Genomic DNA, 26,795 nt, shown 5'->3' on the forward strand with positions numbered 1-26,795 from the left:
ATGGCGCTGCAGATGTGCAGTCATGGTTATACGTGTAAAACAATGCTTGCACATTTATTTTTTGTTCATCGTTTTTATTGGCATTATACTTACCGGCAAAACCGAAATGTCCTCACACCACAGATTTGAAAGATGCCGGCGCTTCCTCGTACTGTTTCATCACTTCGCCGGCGCTTCCTCGTACTATTGCCTCACTTCACCGCTGCTCGCCATGTTAAAGTGTGGGATAATGGTCAAGCGCCCCCTAACTTTAGAGCATAGTGATTGGATATTTACTCGCCAGGAGGAGTTTCTGTTAACATGTTGTTATCTCTCTACTTTGTTGACCTCTAAGAAGGTTATCCGGGTTACAAATGAGAAAGCGCGCAGGGGCGCGCAGGGGCGGGGTTGATGAGGGAAAAAGTTCAGTTGAAGATGTCTCGTGTGTGTGCGAGGAGGGAATGAACGAAATAAAGTGTGCTTACTAAATAAACGTCGTGTTTATTCAACTTTACAGTTTCCTCATCTCAGCTAATGGATTTACAGGCACACACAGTCAATTCGGGGAGATATAAAATGCACATAAATTATTTAAGCGCAAAACCGAGAAAACTGCAATTCACAAGCGCGTATTGAACCGTGGAGGTCGTACCGTACGGTTTAATATTGAGAACCATGGCATCCCATTACCTACTGTGAACATCAGCAATCTTAAAACAAATTTAAATAAATTGCTTGATTAGTTTAATTAAAACAATAACTTGTATAGAATTTAAGCAACCTAAAAAATCTCCAATAATTAAATAATTTCCAAATATACATATATTTAGCATTTTAAATCTTTTTGATGTATGGATGGAAGTGACAGATAGATACAAATTAGAAACTGAATTGATAAAAATATTGAATTATAATAATGTTTTTACATGTATTTAAAAATGTTCTATGATAAAACAATGGTATACAGTCAAAAAAAAGATGTTTGCTGTTTGTTCAAACTACTTATTTAAAATTTGCTGCATCAACACAATTCTAGAGGTTTTTGTGACAAGTTCATTGTTTTATGTTTAATTCACATAAATGTGTAAAAACTGTTTGGTTAGCTTAATTCCTTCTTGTTGTCCTAACATAAGTTTGTATTATTTGGTTTATTATTATTATTATTATTCATTCATTTATTCATTTTTTTCAGCTTAGTCCCTTGATTAATCAGGGGTCTCCACAGCGGAATGAACCGCCAACTTATCCAGCATACGTTTTACACAGTGGATGCCCTTTCAGCTGCAACCCATCTTTGGGAAGCACCCATACACTCTTGCATTCACACACATACACTAAGGCCAATTTAGCTTACTCAGTTCACCTATAGCGTATGTGTTTGGACTGTGGGGGAAACCAGAGCACCCTGAGGAAACCCACATAACCATGGGGAGAACATGCAAACTCCACACAAAGCTATACCCAATTGGCCCAACACCCACCCAAAACCTAGCAATATATTTCAATAAAAGTTAAGAAATGTTTATTTATAAACTCTATTTTCTTATTTAAATGGTTTAATTATCTTCCCTACCGTAACAAATGTTTTTTTAAGGTTTTTAATTCTCCATTAAACAAATCGTTTGCGTTTTGCCTTGTGTAAGTCTGAAATTTAACTCAATATGGTCTTAAAAGGCTCTTAAAAAGTCTAACATTTGACTTGATGTCTATAGAAACCCTGCACTAATTCAAGTCTTGTATGTAGAATGAAAATAGCAGAAATTACAGTCTTTTAATATACATTTCCACAAAAAATCCCAGAGCGGATTCCAGATTTTCCGAAAAATCATGAATCATCTGATTCATCCCCATGTTGACCGAAGGAACTTTTGGGGAGGAACAAAACAAAACATTTTCTTGCAAGATACTGCAAGTACAAAGGGGTAACACAGATTCCAGTCTGACCTAATACCTAGTTCAGACTGCGTGATTTTAGCCCCGATTTTGTCTCGCCGACAGGTTTTGAGAAATCGCCGACAAATGCCTGAAATCACAGGCAAATCTGTGCTCGTGCTCGTGAGTGACAATCACACAGTATGAACGATCAAAGACGCGATCTGAGAGAATCACAGATGAGTCGCCGATGCCTGCGAGATATTTGACATGCTGAATATCTGGAGCTGTCGGCGATTCAAGTCATGCCGTGTGAATTGAGTTTTGACTGAAAATAACATCAGCGATCGCCTACAGCCAATGAGAGAGCGGCATTCACTTGTGAGTGCGTGTGTGTATACCTGCTGCAGGCCAGCGGGAGGCTGGGGGAGAAGTTAAAAGAGCTCTTTTTCAGTTTATTTGGACCCACGAAATGGAGGAAAAACTAGTGGAGGTTTGACAGGACTCAGGAGCAACCGTGTCTGTTTGACGTTTCATACAGAAAGAAATTAGTTTATTATCAACGTTGAGGAGAAATGGCTAATTCCCTTTAAACCCAGATGAGCAAACATGTACATGTTCTACCCCATTAAAAGCTTCTTTCTCATTATGTAGTTAATAACAAAAGATATACGACGTGTTTTTGGCTGTGAGACGTAGTTTTGACAAAGTGGCCGGCGATTCTTCCTTTAGTAAAGTCATGCAATGTGAAAATCCCTGTCGCCGATCCATCTTGCAGTGTAAACAAAGCAGCGACGAAACGCTAGCCCAGATAGTCATGCAGTGTGAAAACATCTGTGACACGACTACTTTGAAAATCATGCAGTCTGAACTCGGCATAAGTGTGAACCATCTTTTCTCAAAGTGAGCTGGTATTGGGGGTGTCACGGTGGCTCAGTGGTTAGCACTGTCGCCTCAGAGCAAGAAGGTCACTGGTTTGGCATTTCTGTGTGGAGTTTGCATGTTCTCCCTGTGTTGGCGTGGGTTTCTTCCGGGTGTTCCGGTTTCCCCCACAGTCCAAACACATGTGCTATAGGGGAATTGATGAACTAAATTGGGCCTAGTGTTTGAGTGTGTGTGAGTGTTTCCCTGTACGCTGGAAGGGCATCCGCTGTGTAAAACATATGCTGGTATAGTTGGTGGTTTATTCCACTGTGGCGACCTCTGAAATGGAGACTAAGCTGAAGGGAAATCAGTGAATTAATGAATTGGTATTGGTTACACAGTCTATGAGGATGTTCTGTGTAGTCTGTGGTGCATGTGTTGTTGTTGTTGTTTACTGCATTACTCGTCACTGTCACTGCCTGAAATGTGTCAAATTAGAGACTTTAAAAGTGTTTCTGCTTGCTTTTCTAGTGGAAAGGAGTGACACTGAAGAAGCTCTCGCTGTTTGTATGGACCTTCTGGAGTTTTCCAGCTGGAAAACTGATATTAGGGCTTGGGACTGCCTTTTGACATGTTTGAAGAAAATTAGAAAGAAGTAAGTTTTTGTTAATGTCATTTAATATTCTGGAAAATAAGTCCGAGTGAGTCAAAATGGCATTGTTAACAGTCCGGTGAAGTGCTTTTAAATATGCATTTTTATTCGATGTTTGACGTAATCTCAACTGAAACGCGAAGAGAGGGCGGGACCTAGAGTAGCCACTCCCCTTTTTAAAAGAACAGTCAATAGTGTTTTGTATTTCTCACAGCTCTGCCAGTGAGAGTGGTTGAGCTCAAGCAGATCAAATGAAAAGCTAATGATAAGAAAAGGGCGGGGCATGTCAGACACTATAGCGCATTCGATTGGTCAGAAGGTTTGATGAGAAGCTGAAGTATGAGGTGACGTCAAATTAATCCATTTAGACTAAAGTGACAAACTGTAAGCTTTGGATGTATATCAAGGTTTATATATCCTACATGTAAATTTCTTAATGTTTTGAAGCATATATACACTCACCGGCCACTATATTAGGTACACCTTACTAGTATCGGGTTGGACCCCCTTTTGCCTTCAGAACTGCCTTAATCCTTCATGGCATAGATTCAGCAAGAAACTGGAAATATTCCTCCGAGATTTTGCTCCATATTGACATGATAGCATCACGCAGTTGCTGCAGATTTGTCGGCTGCACATCCATGATGCCAATCTCACGTTCCACCATATGCCAAAGCTGCTCTATTGGATTGAGATCTGGTGACTGTGGAGGCCATTTGAGTACAGTGAACTCATTGTCATGTTCAAGAAACCAGTCTGAGATGATTCACGCTTTATGACATGGTGTGTTATCCTGCTGGAAGCAGCCATCAGAAGATGGAAACACTGTGCTCATAAAGGGATGGACATGGTCAGCAGCAATACTCAGGTAGACTGTGGTGTTGACACCATGCTCAATTGGTACTAATGAGCCCAAAGTGTGCCAAGAAAATCTGCCCCACACCATTACACCACCACCACCAGCCTGAATGGTTGATACAAGGCAGGATGGATCCATGCTTTCATGATGTTGATGTCAAATTCTGAGCCGATCATCTGAATGTGTCAGCAGAAATGGAGACTCATCAGAGCAGGCAACGTTTCTCCAATCTTCTATTGTCCAGTTTTGGTGAGTCTGTGTGAATTGTAGCCTCAGTTTCCTGTTCTTAGCTGACAGGAGCGGCACCCGGTGTGGTCTTCTGCTGCTGTAGCCCATCCGCCTCAAGGTTGGACGTGTTGTGTTCAGAGATGCTCTTCTGCAGACCTCGGTTGTAACGAGTGCTTATTTGAGTTACTGTTGCCTTTCTATCAGCTGGAACCAGTCTGGCCATTCTCCTCTAGCTTAAACAAGGCATTTGCGCCCACAGAACTGCCGCTCACTGGATATTTCCTCTTTTTCAGGCCATTCTCTGTAAACCCTAGAGATGGTTGTGCATGAAAATCCCAGTAGATCAGCAGTTTCTGAAATACTCAGAACAGCCCGTCTGGCACCAACAACCATGCCACGTTCAAAGTTCAATTAAATTCAGTTCAATTCAGCTTTATTTGTATAGCGCTTTTACAATGTAGATTGTGTCAAAGCAGCTTCACAGAAATGGTCATAGTAACTGGATCAGGGTAGTTCAGTTTTAGTGTTTAAGTTCAGTTCAGTTTAGCTCAGTTCAGTGTGGTTTGAAGTCATTATTGAGAGTCCAAACACTGAAGAGCAAATTCATCGATGTGCCGCTTTTCAGATCCTGAACCATGCGAGGCAGTGGCGACAGTGAAAAGGGAAAAAAAACTTTGTCAATAGGAGAGTGAAGAAAAAAAACCTTAAGAGAACCAGACTCAGTTGGGCACGACCATTTTAATTTCTCCGCCGCCAAACGTCTGGTGCAGAGCTGCAGTCTCAGCGGTGGAGGCTGGAAGCTGGCCTCAGCGAAGACTCGTCTGTCCCTGGAGCGTCACTGGAATCAGTCTCATGCTCTCCACTCCCCCATGACCAACAGTGCAGCAGCAGCAGCTCAGGATACGGCCTGGTCCCGGATATGGAAACCTTGGGATCATCTCCTCGCTGGTCTTGGGTCCAATCAGTGACTCTGCATAATCTGAGAACCTCGGCATGAGTATCCCCAGGTGGAAATGGAGAATAAAGAGAATAATTAGCATAGCTGCTGTTCATAGTGTATATAAACAAGATGTAGAAAATTGTGTTTCTGTCTCTGAAAGTCACTTAAATCCTCTTTCTTCCACATTCTGATGCTCGCTTTGAACTGCAGCAGATTCTCTTGACCATGTCTACATGCCTAAATACATAGAATTGCTGCCATGTGATTGGCTGATTAGAAATGTGTGTTAATGAGCAGTTGCACAGGTGTACCTAATAAAGTGGCCAGTGGGTGTAAATCCTTAAAACGAACATCTTAAAAACTATACATTTTTATTTTCACAAAACCTTTAAGGGGAAAAAATACACTATTTATTTATTTATTTATTTATTTATTTATTTATGTAAAGGGAAATACACCAAAAAAAGTTTCCTCTCTGTATACTTACACTCAAATAAAGATCAACTTTTATTGAGTTTCTCTCTTGTGTTTAACACAAAACAAGATATTCTGCAGAATGCTGGATAAAAGCTGCCATTGACCTCCATAGTAAGAACAAAAAGATTCTATGAAAGTCAATGGCGTTTTTACGAGCATTCTTCAGAATATCTTCCTTTGTGTGAGAAGACAGAAACTCAGGTTTTGAACAATTTAAAGATAAGGAAATCACACAAATGAAAATCCCCACATAGTACAGGGCTCAACAATAAAGACTGCCCGGTGGCCCAGGGCCAGCATGAAAGACACTCGGGACAGTAGACAGGATTGTTACTGGCCCCTATCGGCCAGTAAAGTTGAGCACGTTTTTTTTTTTTTTGTAACCTGTACAACCAGTACAGCGAAAAGATGGCAACATGGCGGCAAAATTAAACAATGAGGCTGTAAACAATGAAAACGTCTGTTTCTAAAGTATTAGAAGCAGACAATTACATTAGAACAAAATTTAGAAACTGAAAAAATTAAAACAAAAAACAGTTGTCAGTTTGGCAAGCCATTTTTATAAAAATTATTTACAATTGCATTAAAATACCAGCACATTTTTCATACCGCTCTTTCATTTGCATAAAATCTAGAATTTTGCTCATTGTTCATTTATTGACATATTTAAAATGTTTAAATTCTAGATTCACAGGCATAATTTTGCCATTATTTAAAATATGTGGCTAAGAAATAGCTATTAACTTTTTAGTTTTTTTTTTTGGTGGGGCCAGTGAAAATTTTGTTAAGTAAAAATCTCAACCAATGGCCTGATTGGACCCGTATAAAAAATCCTTAGCGTTGAACCCTGTAGTAGATCTGAACACTTCTCAAATGTACCATCCTCTCAGCTTCATCTGTATATTGATATGGCTTCAAAAATACTTGAGCGCAGATTAGGTTCCACAGAATGGGCTAGGAAGTTGGGTCTAAATTAAACAGCATTTGGGAAATATTCACAGGAGGGTGTATATTTTTGCATTCAGCTGTATAAATAGTAGGTGTCAGTTGTGTTTTGTTGCTCATTGGTTGTGTTGACGTTGATTTCAGGAAGTGGCAGGAGATTATACAGAAGGAGTGGAAGGTGCGGCGTTCGCTCTGGGTACCTTTACACTTCAGAGACTTCCTCAGCCTCAAAGACTGGATGGACAACCATAAACTTATGATGATCATCAAGAAGGACTGTCTGAGGATCATCAATGAAAACAGCTGAGTATATCACTGTAGAGCAGGTCCAAAACTTCCACGAGTGTATAGTTGAGCCTTTTCACATTTGTGGGTTTCTCAGCAGCAGAAGTCGTCATAGTTGGTAAACTCAGAGCACAGTGAATGAGAGAGAGCAACAACTCATTATATTTACAATCCTGTTTGCTGAATTAATAACAGAACAACTCCACCATGGTGTTATCACAACATTCAGAAAATAGACAAAAATAGTGTGAGACTGATAACAGCCTCCAGAGGAGAGATCAATGTCGATATACTGTTACAACTCATGGGCAATCTAGGTAAGTGGGGTTGCACACTTAAAGGGCCATGAAACCCCCTCGTTTCAGCAGGGTGTTTTCACACCTCTACTTTGGAAAAAGTCAGAAAAGTGGGCGTGTCCAGCTCTGTTTAGGGGGGAGTGTCGGAGGAACTAAAGTGGGAGGGTGTGGGAGTGTCTATTTGGGCACGCGCGAGTTTCAGTCAAAATAGAAAGTGATGGTGTTTAACCTACATGGACATCTGTAGTCGAATTATTTGCCAAATTATTAAACGTTGGACTTTAACTGCAGTTTGGCTCTTTCATTCAGGGAATTCATTCATGCCCCTCTCGACACACGTTATATTTGATTGGAGGAACTGCTCTAAGCGTGTATTTTTCATGCAATGTTTGATACCGCACGGCGAATGAGAGAAAAAAACCTCCGCATTTCCCGGAAACTTAGATGCACACGGCAGGTAGTGTCAGAAAGCCGCTTGTGTTATTCCGGTTACAAAATGCGGTAAAAACCCTACATGAGGTTAAAGTTTGGTTGTAGTGCTAACATGTTTACACTCTGTGCAATAGTTAACTTAGTTCGATACGAACAAACTGAATAAACAAAGAGCACTGGTCGCTCACTTACCAAATCTGTAGAGACAGGACAATCACCAGCAACTAGAGCCGCGTCTTTATGAAGAGAAGACTACAAGCGTATCCGGATTTCAGCGTTTGCAGATGAGAACAGCTCTCAGGTAAACAATAATCCTCCTTAGACACGTAAGTTATTGTTGTCGAGCGTCGCGTACACTGTTAATCCACACGTGACTCCAGCTGAGCTCTCACAGAGAGAAAATGAAAACAAAACTTAACTGCAGCAAACTATAAAAGCAACACTTCACGCTTGTTTTGCCAACACAACGTGGCGTCTCTGTCGTCTAAACACTGTGACAGTAATGAATATTAATGAAGTTGCACAATAGAGCGCGCTGATTGGTTTGAACCAAGCCTTACTCATGCATTAATGCAACACACTGTAAGACGTAATAAGACACAAGCTGCGTCCCAAATCGCATACTTATGCACTATTCTACGCCATTTTGTAGTATAAATAGTGTAAGTAGTGTGTTCACACTGAAAACTCTTAAAATAATAAGTGCACTTTAATTACCCGGATGATGCACTCATTCAGCCGCTAAAATGAAGTGTGTATTGATGGACACTTCACGCACTCAACGACCGCAGGTTTGCTTACGTAGCGGAAAGGGCGGAGCTATCGGACGCACATGTTGGATAACTTTATTTATTTTGGATAGTGAAAGCAAAATTCTCCTACGAGAGTGATTATAGCGCCTCCCGATGGTGAATGCGGCAATTCTCACGATAGGTATTATTTGATAATTCGGTCGTTTATTTCACTAATTTGGCAACCGTCAAACGTCATCAGGGAAACGGTTTGAATTTCCGTTTAGTAAAAAAAACATTAGTGTGCCATTTGGGACGACACTACATACATATACTATCCTGTTGAGTGTGTAAGTGCATAAGTACATAGTGCATGAGTGCATAGTGTATAGTGTGCCATTTGGGACGCAGCTATACTCACAGGCACAGACGTCCAGTCTGCACGCTGGAATACACGCTATTATGTCATGACCGTGACGCAGCTTCAAAAATTAGTTTCAAACCGGAAGTACGAATTTGCTTAAAATAACGCAAAAAACAACCAATTTACACTTTTTAGTGAAATATAGGTGTCCTGATAGTGTTTTTAGCAGTGTGGGACACATATACCACTGTCAACAGCTCAAACACATGTGTTTTGGTGTTTCGTGACCCTTTAACCAAAGGATCTGGTTCAAACAAACACTCAGGGTGCTTTCACACTAACACTTTTGGCCTGCACCCATTTTCTTTTGATGTCAGAGCACGGATTGTTTAGCTCAAGGGTGTCAACCTCATTTTAGCTCAGGGGCCACATGGAGGAAAATCTAATCCCAAGTGGGCTGGCCTGGTAAAATCATGGTATATATAACTTAAAAACAACAACTTCAGATTGTTTTCTTTGTTTTAATACAATCAACATAAAACATAGAGCTGGATCCTGAGGACAACACAATCTCACAGCAATTCATAGCTTTTTGATTTAGTGGCTAATTCATATGAATTCGTACAATCCAAGCGCCAACTTCCTGCTCTCCCTCGGGAAGCCAGTACTGAAGTTACTGAAACTGCAAATCAAGTCCAGGAGAACTGCAGGAAGTCCAGGTGATTTCTGACTGCAGTGGGAAATTGGCCATATTTACAGCTGATTAAAACATGTTTACATCCCCGTACAAAAGATGGCTTTGGTGTATATAGCTATGATTACCCTTCATGACAACTGTGAGGGGGGGATTTTTTTTATAACTCATTTGTAAAAAAAAAAAAAAAAACTTGATGTTCTATTAAGCCTGCATGATTATGGACGTGGCCACTTGAGTGACCCCTAGGTCTCGCTGCTCGGTGTCTTTTCACCTCAGCTGATTCCGGCTATATTAGCCGCTGAGCTCGGCATATACATGGTATTTTTGTTTTGGTTAATGTTTCTTTAAGCAGTCAGTTGCCTTTTGGAATTATTTCCTGCAATTATCAGATGATATGGCATGCTGTGTGCACTTAATTGTGCTCACAAACCGTTCAAGTTGCCTCTATTTCCAAGCTGAGTGAAATTATTCATTTATTCATTTTCTTGTCGGCTTAGTTCCTTTATTAACTCGGGGTCGCCACAGCGGAATGAACCGCCAACTTATCCAGCAAGTTTTTACGCAGCGGATGCCCTTCCAGCCGCAACCCATCTCTGGGAAATGAGTGAAATTATATGCTTGTATACCATCTCTATAAGTGTATTTGTTTTATTTAAGATCATTTATATTTTTCTTTAGAGCTGTAATGCACTTCAGAATCTGTCAGATTGATTAGCTGTAGGCTCTAGAACAGTCATCTGAAGCATTGTCATGAAGTGTTACGCCTGGATTTCATCAATAGTCTTACATTTACTAACACAGACTATATCTGAAGTGTTTGGAAGTAATTTGCGTTTTCTTCCTATTGAAAAACATCATAAGAACAATACTTAGTGGCTCAGTGGCTACAGCAGTGTTTTTAAAAGTCAATACAAGTCAATGGTTACAGGTTTTCACTTTTCAGCATTCTTCAAAGTATCTTCTTTTGAAATATTCTTTTCACTTTTCAGCATTCTTCAAAGTATCTTCTTTTTTTGATATTCCGTTTGAGTTATAAATGCATCATCATACTCGCATAATATTTAGGCAACTTCTGGCATACAAAAATTGTGGAGAAGTATAGTGACAAAAAGTCATTATCAAAGTCAATGGTTACAGGATTTCACTTCTCAGCATTCCTCAAAGTATCTTCTTTTGATATATTCTGTTTCAGTTGGAAATTCATCATTAAACTCACATAATATTTAGGCAACTTCTAGCATACAAGAACTCAGGGGAAGTATAGTGACAAACTAGTTATTGAAGTCAATGGTTACAGGTTTTCAGCATTCTTCAAAGTATCTTCTTTTGAAATATTCTGTTTAGATTGAAAATGTGTCATCATACTGACATAATATTAAAGCAACTTCTGGCATACAAGAGCTCTGGGGAAGTATTGTGACAAAGTCATTATCAAAGTCAATGGTTACAGGATTTTACTTGTCAGCATTCTTCAAAGTATCTTCTTTTAATATCTCTGGGGAAGTAAAGTGACAATGGTAGTTTTTTTCATTGCCTTAAAATGCTGCATGTGATTCCTGACGTGAACATGAGCTGTTGTGTGTATTGATGCGTTTCTCATGTGTGTGTTTGTGTCGTATTTGCAGTGAGAGAATACTGTCGAGTCGCTGCAATCGCTGAGAAAGAAGTCCTCCTGCAGATAAGGATGAAACGAAAAAAGAAGCAGCACAAAATACAGACGGCCATTACTGAACTGACAAACTGAGGCGCTCTACATGTGAAGAGGATTTCCATTTAAACAGGTTTACTCCCTTTTGTACAGTAAAGAAAGTTTTTTTACAGTATATGTTCTTGAATATGCCAGAGTAAACACGTACTTTGTTTTATAAAAAGAATTCACCCAATATTGGGTTACATTAACCCAGCATCTGTGTATATCCTCACACTGTATATAAACGAGTGACTGTCTGCTGATTAAAGTCCTGTAAATGCAGTGTCAGTGTGATTATTGTGTCCAGCAGGAGGCGTTTTACACAGAAAATGCTGGGTTGTTTTTAACTCGGCATTGGGTCAAATATGGACCTACCATAGTTAAAATAATTATAGTTAGTTTGTGGTTATAGTAATCATAGTTAATTTTTTTAGTTACATTTAAATTATTTTTTTACCCAGGAGTTAGGTTTGTTCATGTTTGACCTACTGTTGGGTTAAAACAACCCAGTATATTTAATTTTAGAGTAAACCTGTCGCTTTCTAGGAGCTGAAGTCAAATGGTTTTTAAAGTGAAATATTTCCAGCCGTTTAAATGGGTTATTTGGTTTATTATCAGTAAATATTCTAGTCGATTAAAAGGTTTATTATAATTGTTGGGGTCGGCTTTATGAAATAAAAAGGTAAAATTTTTATATTACACTCGATAATTTTCCAAATGTTGGCTCACATCAACCCAGTACTTTTCAACCCAGCAGATATATAAAAAGCGAGTGACCAGCTGCTGATTAAAGCTCTGTAAACGCAGTGTCAGTGTGATTATTGTGTCCAGCAGGAGGCGCACATGATGCCTTTTACACAGAAAATGCTGGGTTGTTTTTAACCCAACATTGGGTCAAATATGGACCAACCATAATTTAAATAATTTTAATTGATAATTGATACTTTTAGGTAATAAGTATAGTTCATTTTTTAACTAACTTTTTTTTTAATTAACTAAATTTAATTGGTTTTATTTTACTCGAAAGGTGAGTTTGTTCATGTTTGACCCACTGTTGGGTTAAAACAACCCAGTATATTTTATATTAGAGTGAATCTGTTGCTTTCTAGGAGGACTTTTTTAAGGAAATGTTTACAGTCATTTAAATGGGCCATTTGGTTTATTGAGTAAATGTTCTAGTAAATTAAAAAGTTTTATTGTTTATTTGTTATAAGCATGTATATATATATAAGTGTGTGTATATACACACACACACACACACACACACACACACACACACACTGTATATAAACAAGTGACCATCTGCTTATTCAAGTCTTGTAAATGCAGTGTCAGTGTGATTATTGTGTCCAGCAGGAGGCGCACATGTGTTTTACACAGAAAATGCTGGGTTGTTTTTAACCCAACATTGGGTCAAATGAGGACCAGCCATAAGTTAAACTAGTTAATTTATAGTGTTAGATAATAAGTATAGTTCTTTTTTTCAACTTAGTTTTAATTGATTTTATTATCCTCAAAAGGTGAGTGAGTTTGTTCATGTTTGACCCACTGTTGGTGTTGCAGCAGCTTATTGTCGAAGGCTTAGCATCTCAACGCACGTTTTTACGCACACAACCAATGTCCAGTCTTGCTTCCTCTTCAAGTTTAAATTCACTTTATTAAACTTATTATAAATACATACTTGCAATTAAATATTTTGAACCCTTTAGCGACCTCAAAGGTGTGTGAGTTTGGTGTGGTAAAAACTGCATGCGTTCCCTTCCTCAAGTCTTCTTCTCTCATGCAAGAAACACCGACTTTAAAACCCTATGTGCACATATTGCCCCCAAGTGGTGACAGCCCAAATTACATTTAAGTCAACATATAGGCTCCTACACGCCGGCCCCATAATTGTTGGTGTGCAACTACAATTAATCTCTTAAATTATCAAAGGAGCCAAAAAAGGTGTATGTGTACTACTTCTTTATGGATCAGTCCATTGTTTTTTCTAATAACAGGCAGATTTTGGAAACTGGTCTTTCCAGCAATCCTGTTTTTGTCTTCAGTTGTACAGAGCGGACAAATCCCTTTTTATCAGGATATGTCTGAGTGATCTTGCCTAGTGACCAGGAACCACGTGGAGCAGTTGGATCCATGATAACCACTATGTCACCAACATTGAAGTTTCTATGTGGCTTCCTCCATTTTTGTCTTTCCTGTAATAGTGGAAGGTATTCCTTTATCCACCTTTTCCAAAACAAATCAGACAAGTATTGGACTTGTCGCCATCTACGTCTGATATACAAATCGTCTTTTTGGAAAAGTCCTGGAGGAAGACATGGCTTTGATCTCAACAGCAAGATGTGATTCGGCGTAAGTGCTTCCAAGTCATTTGGATCATCAGAAAGCTTTATGATGGGACGGTCATTAAGAATAGCTTCGGCTTCACAAAGAATAGTGTGAAAGCCCTCATCATCTAAACATTGTTGTCGAAGTGTAGAGTGCAACACCTTCTTTACAAGACGAATGAGCCTCTCCCATACGCCTCCATGATGTGATCCTGCAGGTGTATTAAAGATCCATTTTATTCCTTCTGATAGAAAGGTACGCTGAATTTTATCATGATCCAAACTCTTCAAAGCATTTCTAAGCTCTTTCTCTGCTCCAATAAAATTAGTGCCATTATCAGATCTTAGCTGCAATACTTGGCCACGACGACACATAAAACGACGAATGCAATTTATGCAAGAATCTGTATCCAGGGAATAGGCTACTTCAAGGTGTACTGCTCGACTGGCCATACACGTAAACAAAACTCCATATCTTTTAACGACACTGCGACTTCTCTTCACATCAACAGGTCCAAAGTAATCCACTCCAGTGTTGGAAAAGGGAGGAAGATCCGATGTAATCCTTTCCTTTGGCAAGTCAGCCATTTTTTGTTCCCCAACTTTGCCTTGAAATCGTCGACACACAACACACTCAGAGATTACTTTCCTACAAGCAGAGTTTGCATTAATAATCCAGTACCTCTTTCGTAAAGTTGACAACATGTGGTTTCTCCCTGCATGACCTAGTTGTCTATGAACATGTTGCATGATAAGTTTGGATACATTATGTTCTTTCGGTAGAATAACTGGTCTTTTTGTCTCCTCTGGTATTGCTGCTCTACTAAGTCTTCCACCCACTCGAAGTAAACCATCGATCAATACTGGATCAAGCTTGTAAAGGTTACTACTCCTTTTAACTCCAGATGTTCCACTTTGCAAGGAAGAAATTTCTTTTTTGAATGCTTCACGTTGAGAAAATCCAATAACTGCTGATTCTGCTCGAGAAAGATCATCTGGTGTAAGATTTTGACCAAAGAATCCAGTTCGAAACCTTTTCATTTCCTCATCCACTTTGTTCTGTTCTACTGTAGAATTGTTCGTTCCAGAATTGAATGAGGACTGAATGCATTTTCTTTGTTGTTTGAGCTTCAAAAGAACATCTTTAAACTTTAAAATCCATGCCACTGCTATTTTCAGTTTTGTCCAATCAGAAAAATAGTTCAAGAGTTGATGAGTAGCACTGTCAGGACAGTTTGAAATAGCAGCATTTACCACTGTATCCCTTTTTACCTCGGGATCATTCATCAAAGTTTGGTCAAAAGAGGACAGTGGCCATTCTTCCGAAGCTTCTAACAGAAAATCTGGACCCTGTATCCATCTGCTGGACTTCAAGAAGTTTTCAATAGACATGCCTCTAGAGGCATCATCAGCAGGATTCAATCTTGTACCAATATGTCTCCACTGTTCAACATCTGTTGCATCCCTGATGACCGATACTCTATTTGCAACAAATGTATGAAACCTTTTGGCATCATTGGCAATGTACTTCAGTACAGTTTGGCTGTCTGTCCAAAACACAGACTTATCTAGGTCTAATTGGAGTTCCTTCCTAAGCATCAGGTCAATTCTGACTGCTAAAACAGCAGCTGCAAGTTCAAGCCTTGGTATAGTTATTTGTTTCAAAGGAGCAACTCTAGATTTTCCAAGCATGAAGGAAAGTCTCACCTTTTTAGTTTCATCTTCCAGACGCAAGTAGGAAACAGTGCCGTAACCACATTGACTTGCATCTGAAAAGTGATGCAACTGAGCTGTCCTGATCATTCCAAAATCCTTTGACTTGATACATCTGTCAACTTTCACCATGGTTATCTTGTTGAGATCTTGCAGCCACTCAGACCATTGGCGTGAAAGGGTTTGTGGCATCTCGCTATCCCATCCGATGTTTCTTTTGCACAATTCCTGTAATAGCAACTTGGAAGGGAGTATTAGAGGTGCAAGAAATCCCAAGGGATCATAAATAGAGCTCACAATACACAAAACGCCTCGTCTTGTGTGTGGTCTTTCACTAACAGCAATCTTGAACATGAATGCATCAGATTCTATACACCAATACAACCCGAGCGCTCTTTCTACAGGTAGATTGTCTTTATCCAGGTTGAGATCTTTCGTTGACTTTGCCAGACACTCTTCTGGGATATTTGCTAACACCTTACGGCTGTTGCTTATCCATTTGCACAACTGGAATCCTCCTTTGGAACAGACTGCAGTTAAGTCTTTGACCATTTGAAGTGCCTCTCTTTCTGTGGGAACAGATAATAAGCAATCATCTACATAAAAGTTATGCAGGATAGAATTCAACGCTTTGGCTGGAAAGCAATCCTTGTAATTTTCTGCAAGCTTTCTCAAAGCAAAATTGCTGCAGGTTGGTGATGAAATAGCTCCAAACAGATGGACTTTCATTCTGTATTCTTTGAAGCTTTTCGTAATATCACCGTTGGGCCACCATAGGAAACGAAGAAAATCCACATTCTTCTGTGACACCTTTACTTGATGAAACATTGCCTGAATGTCTGCCATCAAAGTCACATGTTCTTGTCTAAACCTGGTCAAAACACCCAACAATGTGTTGGTGAGATTTGGGCCTTGTAGCAATTGTGAATTCAAGGACACTCCTTTAAAAACTGCACTGCAATCAAACACAACTCTAATGGTCTTCTTTTTAGGATGGTAGACCCCATGATGTGGGATATACCACACCTTACCATCATCTCGTAGTAACTGATCTTGTGGTACTGCTTCAGCATACCCCTTATCGATAACATCAGCAAAAAAGGCGGTGTACTCCTTTTGAAATTCCTGGTTGCAACTGAACTTCCTTTTTAAGCCCTTTAACCGTTGTTCTGCAAGGCACCTATTATTAGGCATGATGACATCATTCTTTCTGAAGGGTAGGTCAATACAATAGTGACCATTTTCAATGCTAATTGACTGTTCCATTATCTCCATAAACCTTTGATCTTCTCTAGACATTTTGAAATCATCCTCTGAAGATTTCTCCCCAAAATCATGATTATACTGAGCAACCAATAGCTCTTCCAGCTTGGTAACAGAAATCCTATTAGCAGTGACTGACTGAAAGCCAATCTTCCGTCTGTCATTTGCTTCCTTTACAAAACCGTTTATGACCCACCCCAATAGGGTCTTAACGGCATAGGGTCCTTGACCTTCACTATTGATGATCTCCCATGGTTCTAAGAGCTTTGGAGCATTTGTGCCAATTAGCAATTCAACTTCAGCATCTAGTTTTGGAATTTTGACATCATCCAAATACCTCCATTTCCTTAAATCTTCTGGATCAAGCACATTATCTTTACTTACAGGTATTGTCTTCTGAGTCAAGACTTCTGGCAAATCCATGAATTTACCGTCAGATAATCCAGAGATCTCCTATCCAGTGAGCACAGATGTATTTACCACATTTTCGTGCCCCATTGTTCGAAGCAATATCCGCTTCTTTGTTCCAATCATCTTTAACTTCCGCATAAGCCCTTCGGTACAAAAAGTGGCAGTGCTCCCTGGATCCAAGAAAGCATATGTTGTTACTGTAAAGTCTCCAAGCTTGGATTTCACCTGCACAGGCACAATGGACAAAGAACAATCCTGTTCTCCGGCCCCAATATGAGCATAGGTCTGCAATGTAACCAGAGCATTACTCACTTGTTTCTCCTCAATAGGTTTATCCTTAGCTGAAATATGCAGTATAGTAGGATGCTTCTGACTACACATGCTACAAATCTGGCCATTGGTACACCGTTTGCTAATGTGTCCAAATTTTAAACAGGCAAAGCAAATTCCATGAGTTTTCAAGAAATCAATCTTTTGTCTGTGAGTCATTTTTTGAATCTCAGGGCACTTCTCCAAAACGTGAGGTTTTTTACATGCATAACAGGATGAAAAACTGTCCTGTGAAGGGATGACTTTAGACTGAAACCCTTCAACAGTGTTGACTACAGCAACTGTAGCTGCATTTTGCCCCCTGCCACTGAAAGGTACAGACTTGACTTTGGCTTTGTGGGATATAGGTGCTTGTGTGTCTTTAATATCTCCAAAGAGAGGATCAGTGAGAATTTTTACCTGATGTTCGATGAAGTCCACCAAATCTGTAAACTTAAGCCGACAACCATTCCGTTCTTGCAGTTCATAAGCTTTGGTTCTCCATTTCTCCCTAAGGCGATAAGGCAATTTCATCATAACATTTTTAAGGTTCGATGACACATTAATTTCATCCATATACTGCAAGTTTACCATTACATTGCAGTACCCTCTCAGAAACAAAGCATATGCTTGCAAACCACTAATGTCATCAGGTTTTATTAAAGGCCAGTTCAATGCCCTTTCCATATAGGCTGCAGTTATTTTTAATTCATTCCCAAAGTGCTCCTTCAACAAATTCTTGGCTTTACAGAATCCTTGTTCTGCTGACATATGATGGCAACTTCTGACCAACTCCCTCGGTTGTCCTCTAGTGTACTGTTCTAAATAAAACAAGCAATCCTGTGCATTTGTGGTCTTTCTTTCGATCCCATTCTCAAAAGCTTGAATGAAGGCAGCAAACTGTAAGGGATCTCCATCAAAGATTGGAATTATTCGAGGAGGTAATGGAGTCACATCCCCCCTGTGCACAAGCTGAGCTGTTATGTTTGCCTGTTGCTGCATGATGTTATACAGAATACTTTGTCCTGTATCAGTTTGTAGATGGGCATGAGATTGTGAAGAATGATCTTGTAATTGAGAATAAGAGACTGGATTACTTTGAACACCAGCTGTGCCATCCTGAATGCTTGCAGCTTGTTGTGTGGTTGTACAGTGCATTGCAACTTGAGTAGAATTACCAGGTAGATGTACTTGTAAATCAGATTTCAATGAGTGAGATTTTTTACTCTTTGAGTCATCAGATGGTGCTTTTTTATTGCTTCCAACTTCACTGGTTTTTAAAACAGACAACTTTGCATCAGTGGCTGCTATTTTTGCATTCAGCATGAGTTGTTCCTTTTGTCTTTTGAGTTTTTCACTTTGAATGTGAAGTCTTTCTTCTTCCTCCTCTAAAAGATGTCTCTTCTCCATAGCAGCAGCATGTTGTAGTAATGCAGCCTTTTCTGCCATTACTTTTATTCGTGCAGAAGAAGTCATACTTGAAGTACTTGCTGAACCTTTTGATACTTTACTACGTTGGGATTGGTTTGTAGACACATTTGAAATACTGTCATCAGGTCCTATGTCACTGCTTACAGCAGATGAAGCATCGCAGGCTTTATCCACACTCCATGACTTTCCAGCATCAGTCAACCATTCAGTAATTTCCTTCTTAAAACACAGATTTTCTGCCATTTTAGCATTGAACCATTTTGTTTGCTTATCAAACTCATCCTGGGGTATTGGCATTTCCACAATTGCATTATGCAAATCTTCAGCCTTTTCACAATACTTGACAAACTTCTTCATTTGCTTTTCCACATTGAGTACTGTTTCACTTGTGGTTTTAAGAGAAATTATATCATTCACATTTTGTTTGATTTTGTTTACTTGAGTCAAGTTCTGTTTTCTAGACTTTTGCAAATTTTCAAAGAGCAAAGTCACCCCCTTTGCAGTCAATTTTCTCACTCTCTTAGACGACACATCTTCATTAGCAACACCATCATCATTTGCAACGTTTTCCGAAACAACCTTTTCACCATCAACATCAGCAGCCATTTCACAACCTGATTCTTCCTTTTCATCCATGAACAACACAACCAGCACAAACTATCAGCACAGCATGTCTCCGTTTGATCCAAAACTTCACATTCCATTACATGAAGCCTTTAAACATACATAAACAGCACCCACCGTTCTTCCTTATTGTGTGTCCGTGTCAGCGTTGCAAACTCAACCACAGCAAGCTGGTTCCTTTAATCTTCGTTCCATTCAAGCCGCTCATCAATCCAACGGGAACTGAGTTTTTACTATTGTTGCAGCAGCTTATTGTCGAAGGCTTAGCATCTCAACGCATGTTTTTACGCACACAACCAATGTCCAGTCTTGCTTCCTCTTCAAGTTTAAATTCACTTTATTAAACTTATTATAAATACATACTTGCAATTAAATATTTTGAACCCTTTAGCGACCTCAAAGGTGTGTGAGTTTGGTGTGGTAAAAACTGCATGCGTTCCCTTCCTCAAGTCTTCTTCTCTCATGCAAGAAACACCGACTTTAAAACCCTATGTGCACATATTGCCCCCAAGTGGTGACAGCCCAAATTACATTTAAGTCAACATATAGGCTCCTACAGTTGGGTTAAAACAACCCAGTATATTTAACTTTAGAGTGAACCCGGGGCTCTCTAGGAAGATATTTCCAGTCATTTAAATGGGTTATTTGTTTTATTATGATTAAATATTCTAGTCAATTAAAAGGTTTATTGTTTGTTATCAACATGTACTTTAAGTTTATTAGAAAGAATCTACCCAATATTGGGTCACATTAACCCAGCATATATGTATATTTACACACTATATAAATGATTAAAGTCCTGTAATGCAGTGTCAGTGTGATTATCATGTCCAGCAGGAGGCGCGCATGATGCATTTTACACAGGGGCTTTACACAAAAAGTGCTGGCTTGTTTTTAACCCAGCATTGGGTCAAATATGAACCAACCATAATTTAAATAATTTTAGTTAATTTATATTTACAGTTAATAAGTATAGTTCATTTCATTTTACCCGAAAGGTGAGTTTGTTCATGTTTGACCCACTGTTATGTTAAAACAAACCAGTATTTTTTATATTGGAGTGAATCTGTTGCTTTCTAAGAAGTTTTTTAAGGAAAATATTTCCAATAGTTTAAATGAGTATGAGTAAATATTCTATTAAATTAAAAAGGTTTATTGTTTATTGCATATATATATATATATATATATATATATATATATATATATATATATATATATATATATATATATATATATATATATATATATATATATATATTCACACACTGTATATAAACGAGTGACCAGCTGCTGATTAAAGTCCTGTAAATGCAGTGTCAGTGTGATTATTGTGTCCAGCAGGAGGCGCGCATGATGCATTTTACTCCAAAAATGCTGGGTTGTTTTTAATCCAGCATTGGGTCAAATATGGACCAACCATAATTTAAATAATTATAGTTTATATAATAAACTATAGTTTATATAACTATATTAATAATAGTTCACACATAGTTCATTTTTTAAACTAAATTTCAATTATTATTTTTTTTTTTTTTAAAGATTGCAACACAGCACTGTTGCCTCACAGCAAGAAGGTTGCTGGTTTGAGCCTCGGCTGGGTCAGTTGGCATTTCTGTGTGGAGTTTGCATGTTCTCCCCGTGTTGGCGTGGGTTTCCTCCGGGTGCTCCGGTTTCCCCCACAGTCCAAACACATGCGCTATAGGGGAATTGATGAACTAAATTGGCCGTGGTGTATGAGTGTGTGTGTAAATGTGAGTGTGTATGGCTGTTTCTCAGTACTGGGTTGCAGCTGGAAGGGCATCCACTGTGTAAAGCATATGCTGGTATAATTGGCAGGTCATTCAGCTGCGGCGATCTCTGATGAATAAAGGGACTAAGCTGAAAAAAAAAATGAATTAGTAATTTTTTTTTCAGAATGAAAAGTATTTTTTATTTTATATATATATATATATATATATATATATATATATATATATATATATATATAATAAAATAAAAAATACTTTTGATTAAAACAAACTTAGTTACTAAACCAATAAATACTCATTATTTTAAAATAAAAGTAAAACTACAGCCATTAAAAAACAAACATTTTTAAATATGTATAGAGCAAAAACAAATGTAAAAGAAAATTTAAACAAATAATAAATGCATTTAAATAATGTGTTCATTAAACTAATAAACTATGTAGATAAATTAATTAAAATACTATCAATAATATGATATAAAATGAGTATGGACTCTCTGAAAAGAGCTGATACAGTTTTCAGTTTGCTGCTGCTGATGCTTGGAGTCATCTGCAGCAGACCTTAAAGCTTAAAATCATCTTTTAAAAATTCAATCCAGTCAATAGTTCAAGATCACCGTGCTTGTTTTTAGTTTTTTTGTTTGTTGGTTTTATATGTTATCATCTGCATTTGTGAAATTGTTATTGTATTGTGTCCTTACTGCTTTTTACTGCATCTGCTTTTCATGTTGCCTCTTGGCCAGGACGTCATTGTAAATGAGAACTGGTTCTCAATTGACTCACCTGGTTAAATAAAGGTTATTATAATAAACACTTCTAAAATTGTATATTAACGTGCAATATATGATGCATCATTTACATATTAATTACACTCAAAACAAAATGCTGGGTAAATTCAACCCAAAATTAAGTGAAATGTGCACAAAACCAACCACTGGGTTCATATTTTACTCTAACCCAGGGGTCACCAATCTCGGTCCTGGAGGGCCGGTGTCCCTGCAGGGTTTAGCTCCAACTTGCCTCAACACACCTGCCTGGGTGTTTCAAGTATAGTAAGACTTTGATTAGCTGGTTCAGGTGTGTTTGATTAGGGTTGGAGCAAAAATCTGCAGGACACCGGCCCTCCAGGAACAAGTTTGTTGACCACTGCTCTAACCTTTAATTTTTGACCCAATACATGAGTGTAACATCAATTATTTGCTCTTTATTTCAAAATCTCAATCATGACAATAAATTGAAAAAACAACTGAGTCAAAATGACACCTTTAAAAGTAAAATACGAGTGAAAAATATACAGTAAATATTAATCAGGAGATGAACAGCATGTTTTGACACGCTGTAAACAGACCAGACAGATGGTTTGAGTGTGTGTGTGTGTGTGTGTGTGTGTGTGTGTTACTCATGACCATCTGAACATGTTGCTGTTCAAAAACACACACTGACTCAATCATGAAGCACAAACGCTGCAGACTCCTGCTTGTGTTCTCATAATGTCGAGCTCAGAGATAATCATAAAAAAACAAAGCAGGAAATACACTCACCGGCCACTTTATTAGGTACACCCGTCCAGCTTCTCATTAACACAAATTTCTAATCAGCTCAATTCGTTTAGGCATGTAGACATGGTCAAGACGATCTGCTGCTGTTCAAACCGAGCATCAGAATGGGGAAGAAAGGGGATTTAAGTGACTTTGAACGTGGCATGGTTGTTTGTTGCCAGACGGGCTGCTCTGAGTATTTCAGAAACTGCTGATCTGCTGGGACTTTCACGCACAACCATCTCTAGGGTTTACAGAGAATGGCCTGAGAAAGAGACAATATCCAGTGAGTCTCAGCTGGACCAGTTGGCATTTTTGTGTGGAGTTTGCATGTTCTCCCTATGTTGGCATGGGTTTATCCGGGTGCTCCGGTTTCCCCCACAGTCCAAAGACATTCGCTATAGGTGGGTAAGCTACATCGTCCGTAGTGTATGTGTGTGAATGAGTGTGTATGGATGTTTCCCAGAGCTGGGTTGCAGCTGGAAGGGCATCCGCTGCGTAAAACAAATGCTGGATAAGTTGGCGGTTCATTCCGCTGTGGCGACCCCATTAATAAAGGGACTGAGCTGAAAAGAAATCGAATGCAGTACTTCAGACAGCAGTGTGTTTTGTTTACAGCAGTGCGACAGGAAGTGGCTGCTCGCTTCCTCTTCTTCGGACCTGTAAATATCTCACTGTGACGTCAGGTTTTCCACTGACACACACACCTAAATATAATTTTATGCTTGTTAAAGCCTCAGCGTTTTTAGCGGCGAGCATTACATCAGGTTATCATACACTTTCTCACACATGGCGTGTGTATTAATAACAGTTACATTATAAATGTGTGTGTGTGACTTCACTACACTCCTAATTTAACTAATTAATTACGTTATACGAAGCTGATTGGATAATCTGACTCCTGATATATGAATAGAGATCTCATCATGTCTCATTACTCACAGAGACCATGAAAACATGATCTTACATTTGATATGTGCCCTTATTAGTGAGCAAGGGCTTTAAATGGACTTCAAGTCAACACGAGGGAGTCAGAGCATGATATTCATTCATTTTCTTGTCGGCTTAGTCCCTTTTTTAATCCGGGGTCGCCACAGCGGAATGAACCGCCAACTTATCCAGCACATTTTTACGCAGCGGATGCCCTTCCAGCCGCAACCCATCTCTGGGAAACATCCATACACACTCATTCACACTCATACACTACGGACAATTTAGCCTACCCAATTCACCTGTATTGCATGTGTTTGAACTGTGGGGGAAACCGGAGCATCCGGAGAAAACCCACGCGAATGCAGGGAGAACATGCAAACTCCATATAGATACGCCAACTGTGCCAAGGATCAAACCAGCGACCTTCTTGCTGTTAGGCGAACGTGCAACCCACTGCGCCACTGCGTCGCCCCAGAGCATAATAATAATACATAATAAAAGTCACTTAAGTAATTTATTGTAACGGTTAATATGTTTATTTAAATATGAATACACAAACATTGATGTGAAGTTACGCACTGGGTTATTTGAACCCAACTTGGGTAAAATATGGACAAAACTCAAATGTTTTTGTATTTTTTTTTTACCGACTCATTGACAAATTTTGTAACTCTATTTCTGAGAGACTAGATTTATATATTCAGTTGAATTCATCTTTATTTCTTTAGCACTTTTACAATGTAGATTGTGTCAAAGCAGCTTCACATAGAAGATTATAGTAAACTGAAACAGTGTCAGTTCAGTTTTCAGAGTTTAGTTTAGTTCAGTTCAGTGTGGTTTAATTTTCTCTGCTGAGAGTCCAAACACTCAAGAGCAAATCCAGCGATGCACAGCTCCTCAAGTCCTGAACCAAGCAAGCCAGTGGATACAGTAGCGAGGAACAAACTTTACCGATTGACCAAAGTGAAGGAAAAAAACCTGAAGAGAAAGTTGGACACGATCATTTCTCCTGTGGTCGAACGTCTTGTGCAGACCTGCAGTCTAGGTGCCAGAGGCTGGAGAAGGCTGGACATCCATCGCGGAGAGAAGCTGCAGGTGCGAGTAGGTCACCGGCAGGTGTTCAGATGTAAACGTGTGTGTGACTTCACTACACTCCTAATTTAGCTAATTAATTACGTTATGCGAAGCTGATTGGATAATCTGACTCCTGATATATGAATAGAGATCTCATCACGTCTCATTACTCACAGACGAATCATTTTAGACCATGAAAACATGATCTTACATTTGATATGTGCCCTTTTTAGTGAACAAGGGCTTTAAATGGGCTTCAAGTCAACAGGAGGGAGTCAGAGCATGATAATAATACATAATAAAAGTCACTTAAGTCATTTATTATAACAGATCCCTGCTGAAAAATCCAGCTTAAACCAGCCTAGGCTGGTTGGCTGGTTTTAGCTGGTCGACCAGCCTGGTTTTAGAGGGGTTTTGGCCACTTCCAGGCTGGTTTCTAGCCATTTCCAGCCAGGTCTTAGCTGGTCAGGCTGGAAAATGACCAGCCAAATTCAGCTAAAACCAGCCTGGTTTAAGCTGGATATAGCTGGTTTTGGCTGGACTCCCAGCTTGGCTAGGCTGGTCAAGCTGGTTTTAGCTGGTCATCTCCCACCCTGACCAGCTAAGACCAGGCTGGAAATGGCTGGAAACCAGCCTGGAAGTGGCCAAAACCCCTCTAAAACCAGCCTGGTCGATCAGCTAAAACCAGCCAACCAGCGTAGGCTGGTTTAAGCTGGATTTTTCAGCAGGGATAGCTTTTTAAATTATTTACAGATTTAATCAAGTTAAACAATTTTTACAAAAATGACATTAACGTGTCTTGCTCTTTCTGTGAGACTTCGTCTGAGTTTGTTGCTCACTTGTTTTGGGAATACCCCTATGTTAAATCGTTCTGGTCTGAATTTTCTAAAAGGTTTGTGGTGAATTTTCTTTAAGCTATACACCTGTTGTTTTGGGGTTTTATATTAAAGAAAAAACATATTCCTCAATTCAACTTTTTGCATAAACTTCATTTTATTTATTTAATTTTGGAAAGCTTTTTATACACATGTAACCGTACTCTCTTTTGCTCTGCGTTGTGTAGTGAATGACGAGAGGACACCATTTTGAGCCTGCACAAAGAATGTTATTATGAGATCGGCAGCTTCAGCTCATTACATTAAATGTACACTCCTTAGTTCAAGGTAAAGGTGGAAAAGAAAAAGAAGAGAGCGAATGAAAGATCCTTCCGCCGCGGAAGGACGCGAAGACAGGGAAGGGAAAGAGAAAACTAGTTCTCACAATTACAAAAATCAGCATGTGAACAGTGACAATCCACATATTACATTGTCAAAATGAAAATTATAACTGCATACCTGCACAGAGAATGTTATTATGAGATCGGCAGCTTCAGCTCATTACATTAAATGTACACTGTCAACAAAAATAACATTCTACAATATAACACTGTTTTTACATCAGTAAAAATATCATATGATTAAAATTAAACTTAAATATGCATTTGTGTGTGTGTGTGTTAATTATGGCCAGAGCCAAATTCAATTTGGAACAGGTAGAGCATACCTCCTTAGTTTAAGGTAAAGGTGGATAAGACCGTTCAAGCAATAGTGCAACAGGTATGGCTGCTTGGACTATACCACCTTGACGTTAACCCAAGGGGGGCAGGGAGGGGGTGAAACCACTGTCACTTTACAGACTCTTTTTACATTTATATTGTGAACACAAAACAATTTTATATGAACAGTAAGTAAACAGGAGGAAAATATAGTGAAATCAATGTACCCGAAATAATCCTGTTACATACACATGCAAATATACTTAATGTAAGCCAAGTCTTTTATTTTTTTTAAACGAGAGTGAACTGCATTTTAAAACCATCACAGACTCTCACAACAAGAAAGCTATTAAAACTTATAAAACATGTGTTTTATTTTATATTCTGCTTTAATTTGTTTTATTTTTGTCTTGTGCCCTCATTTAATTATTTGTGTTTCTTACTCATTGTCTTTCTTTTGCTTTACCTTTATTATATTTATTTTTAAATTGTTACATTTCTCTTGTTGCAAAAAAGTAATGTTCGTGTTGCTTGTGCTATACCTGTTTTATATCTCTATTTGTTGTTATGGCCTGTTGTT

General features: G+C 38.9%; 1 protein-coding gene and 1 long non-coding RNA gene across 11 annotated transcripts in view; one reads left to right on the forward strand and one right to left on the reverse strand.

The window, feature by feature from the left end:
- The window catches only part of taf1a (TATA box binding protein (TBP)-associated factor, RNA polymerase I, A), a 60,870-nt gene extending 49,277 nt beyond the window's left edge, over window positions 1–11,593 (forward strand). For 8 of the 10 annotated variants that reach the window (XR_015517866.1, XM_087297634.1, XM_087297636.1 and 5 more), the window contains 3 exon segments: window positions 3,247–3,370; window positions 6,961–7,118; window positions 11,247–11,593. Coding sequence is in view for 7 of the 10 variants with exons in the window: in XM_087297634.1 (XP_087153760.1) it covers window positions 3,247–3,370; window positions 6,961–7,118; window positions 11,247–11,365 (401 nt within the window). In the remaining 3 variants the exon portion in view is untranslated. 10 annotated transcript variants of the gene reach the window in all.
- Window positions 1–19,853, reverse strand: part of LOC141379470 (uncharacterized) — a 40,296-nt gene extending 20,443 nt beyond the window's left edge. The window contains exon 1 of the long non-coding RNA XR_015945615.1: window positions 19,507–19,853. This is a non-coding gene — a long non-coding RNA (uncharacterized LOC141379470). The remainder of the gene's footprint in view (window positions 1–19,506) is intronic.
- Window positions 19,854–26,795: the final 6,942 nt, after the last annotated feature.

Source organism: Danio rerio, chromosome 20 (genome assembly GCF_052040795.2).
Source record: "Danio rerio strain M-AB ecotype USA chromosome 20, GRCz13ab, whole genome shotgun sequence".
NCBI classification, from domain to species: domain Eukaryota; kingdom Metazoa; phylum Chordata; class Actinopteri; order Cypriniformes; family Danionidae; genus Danio; species Danio rerio.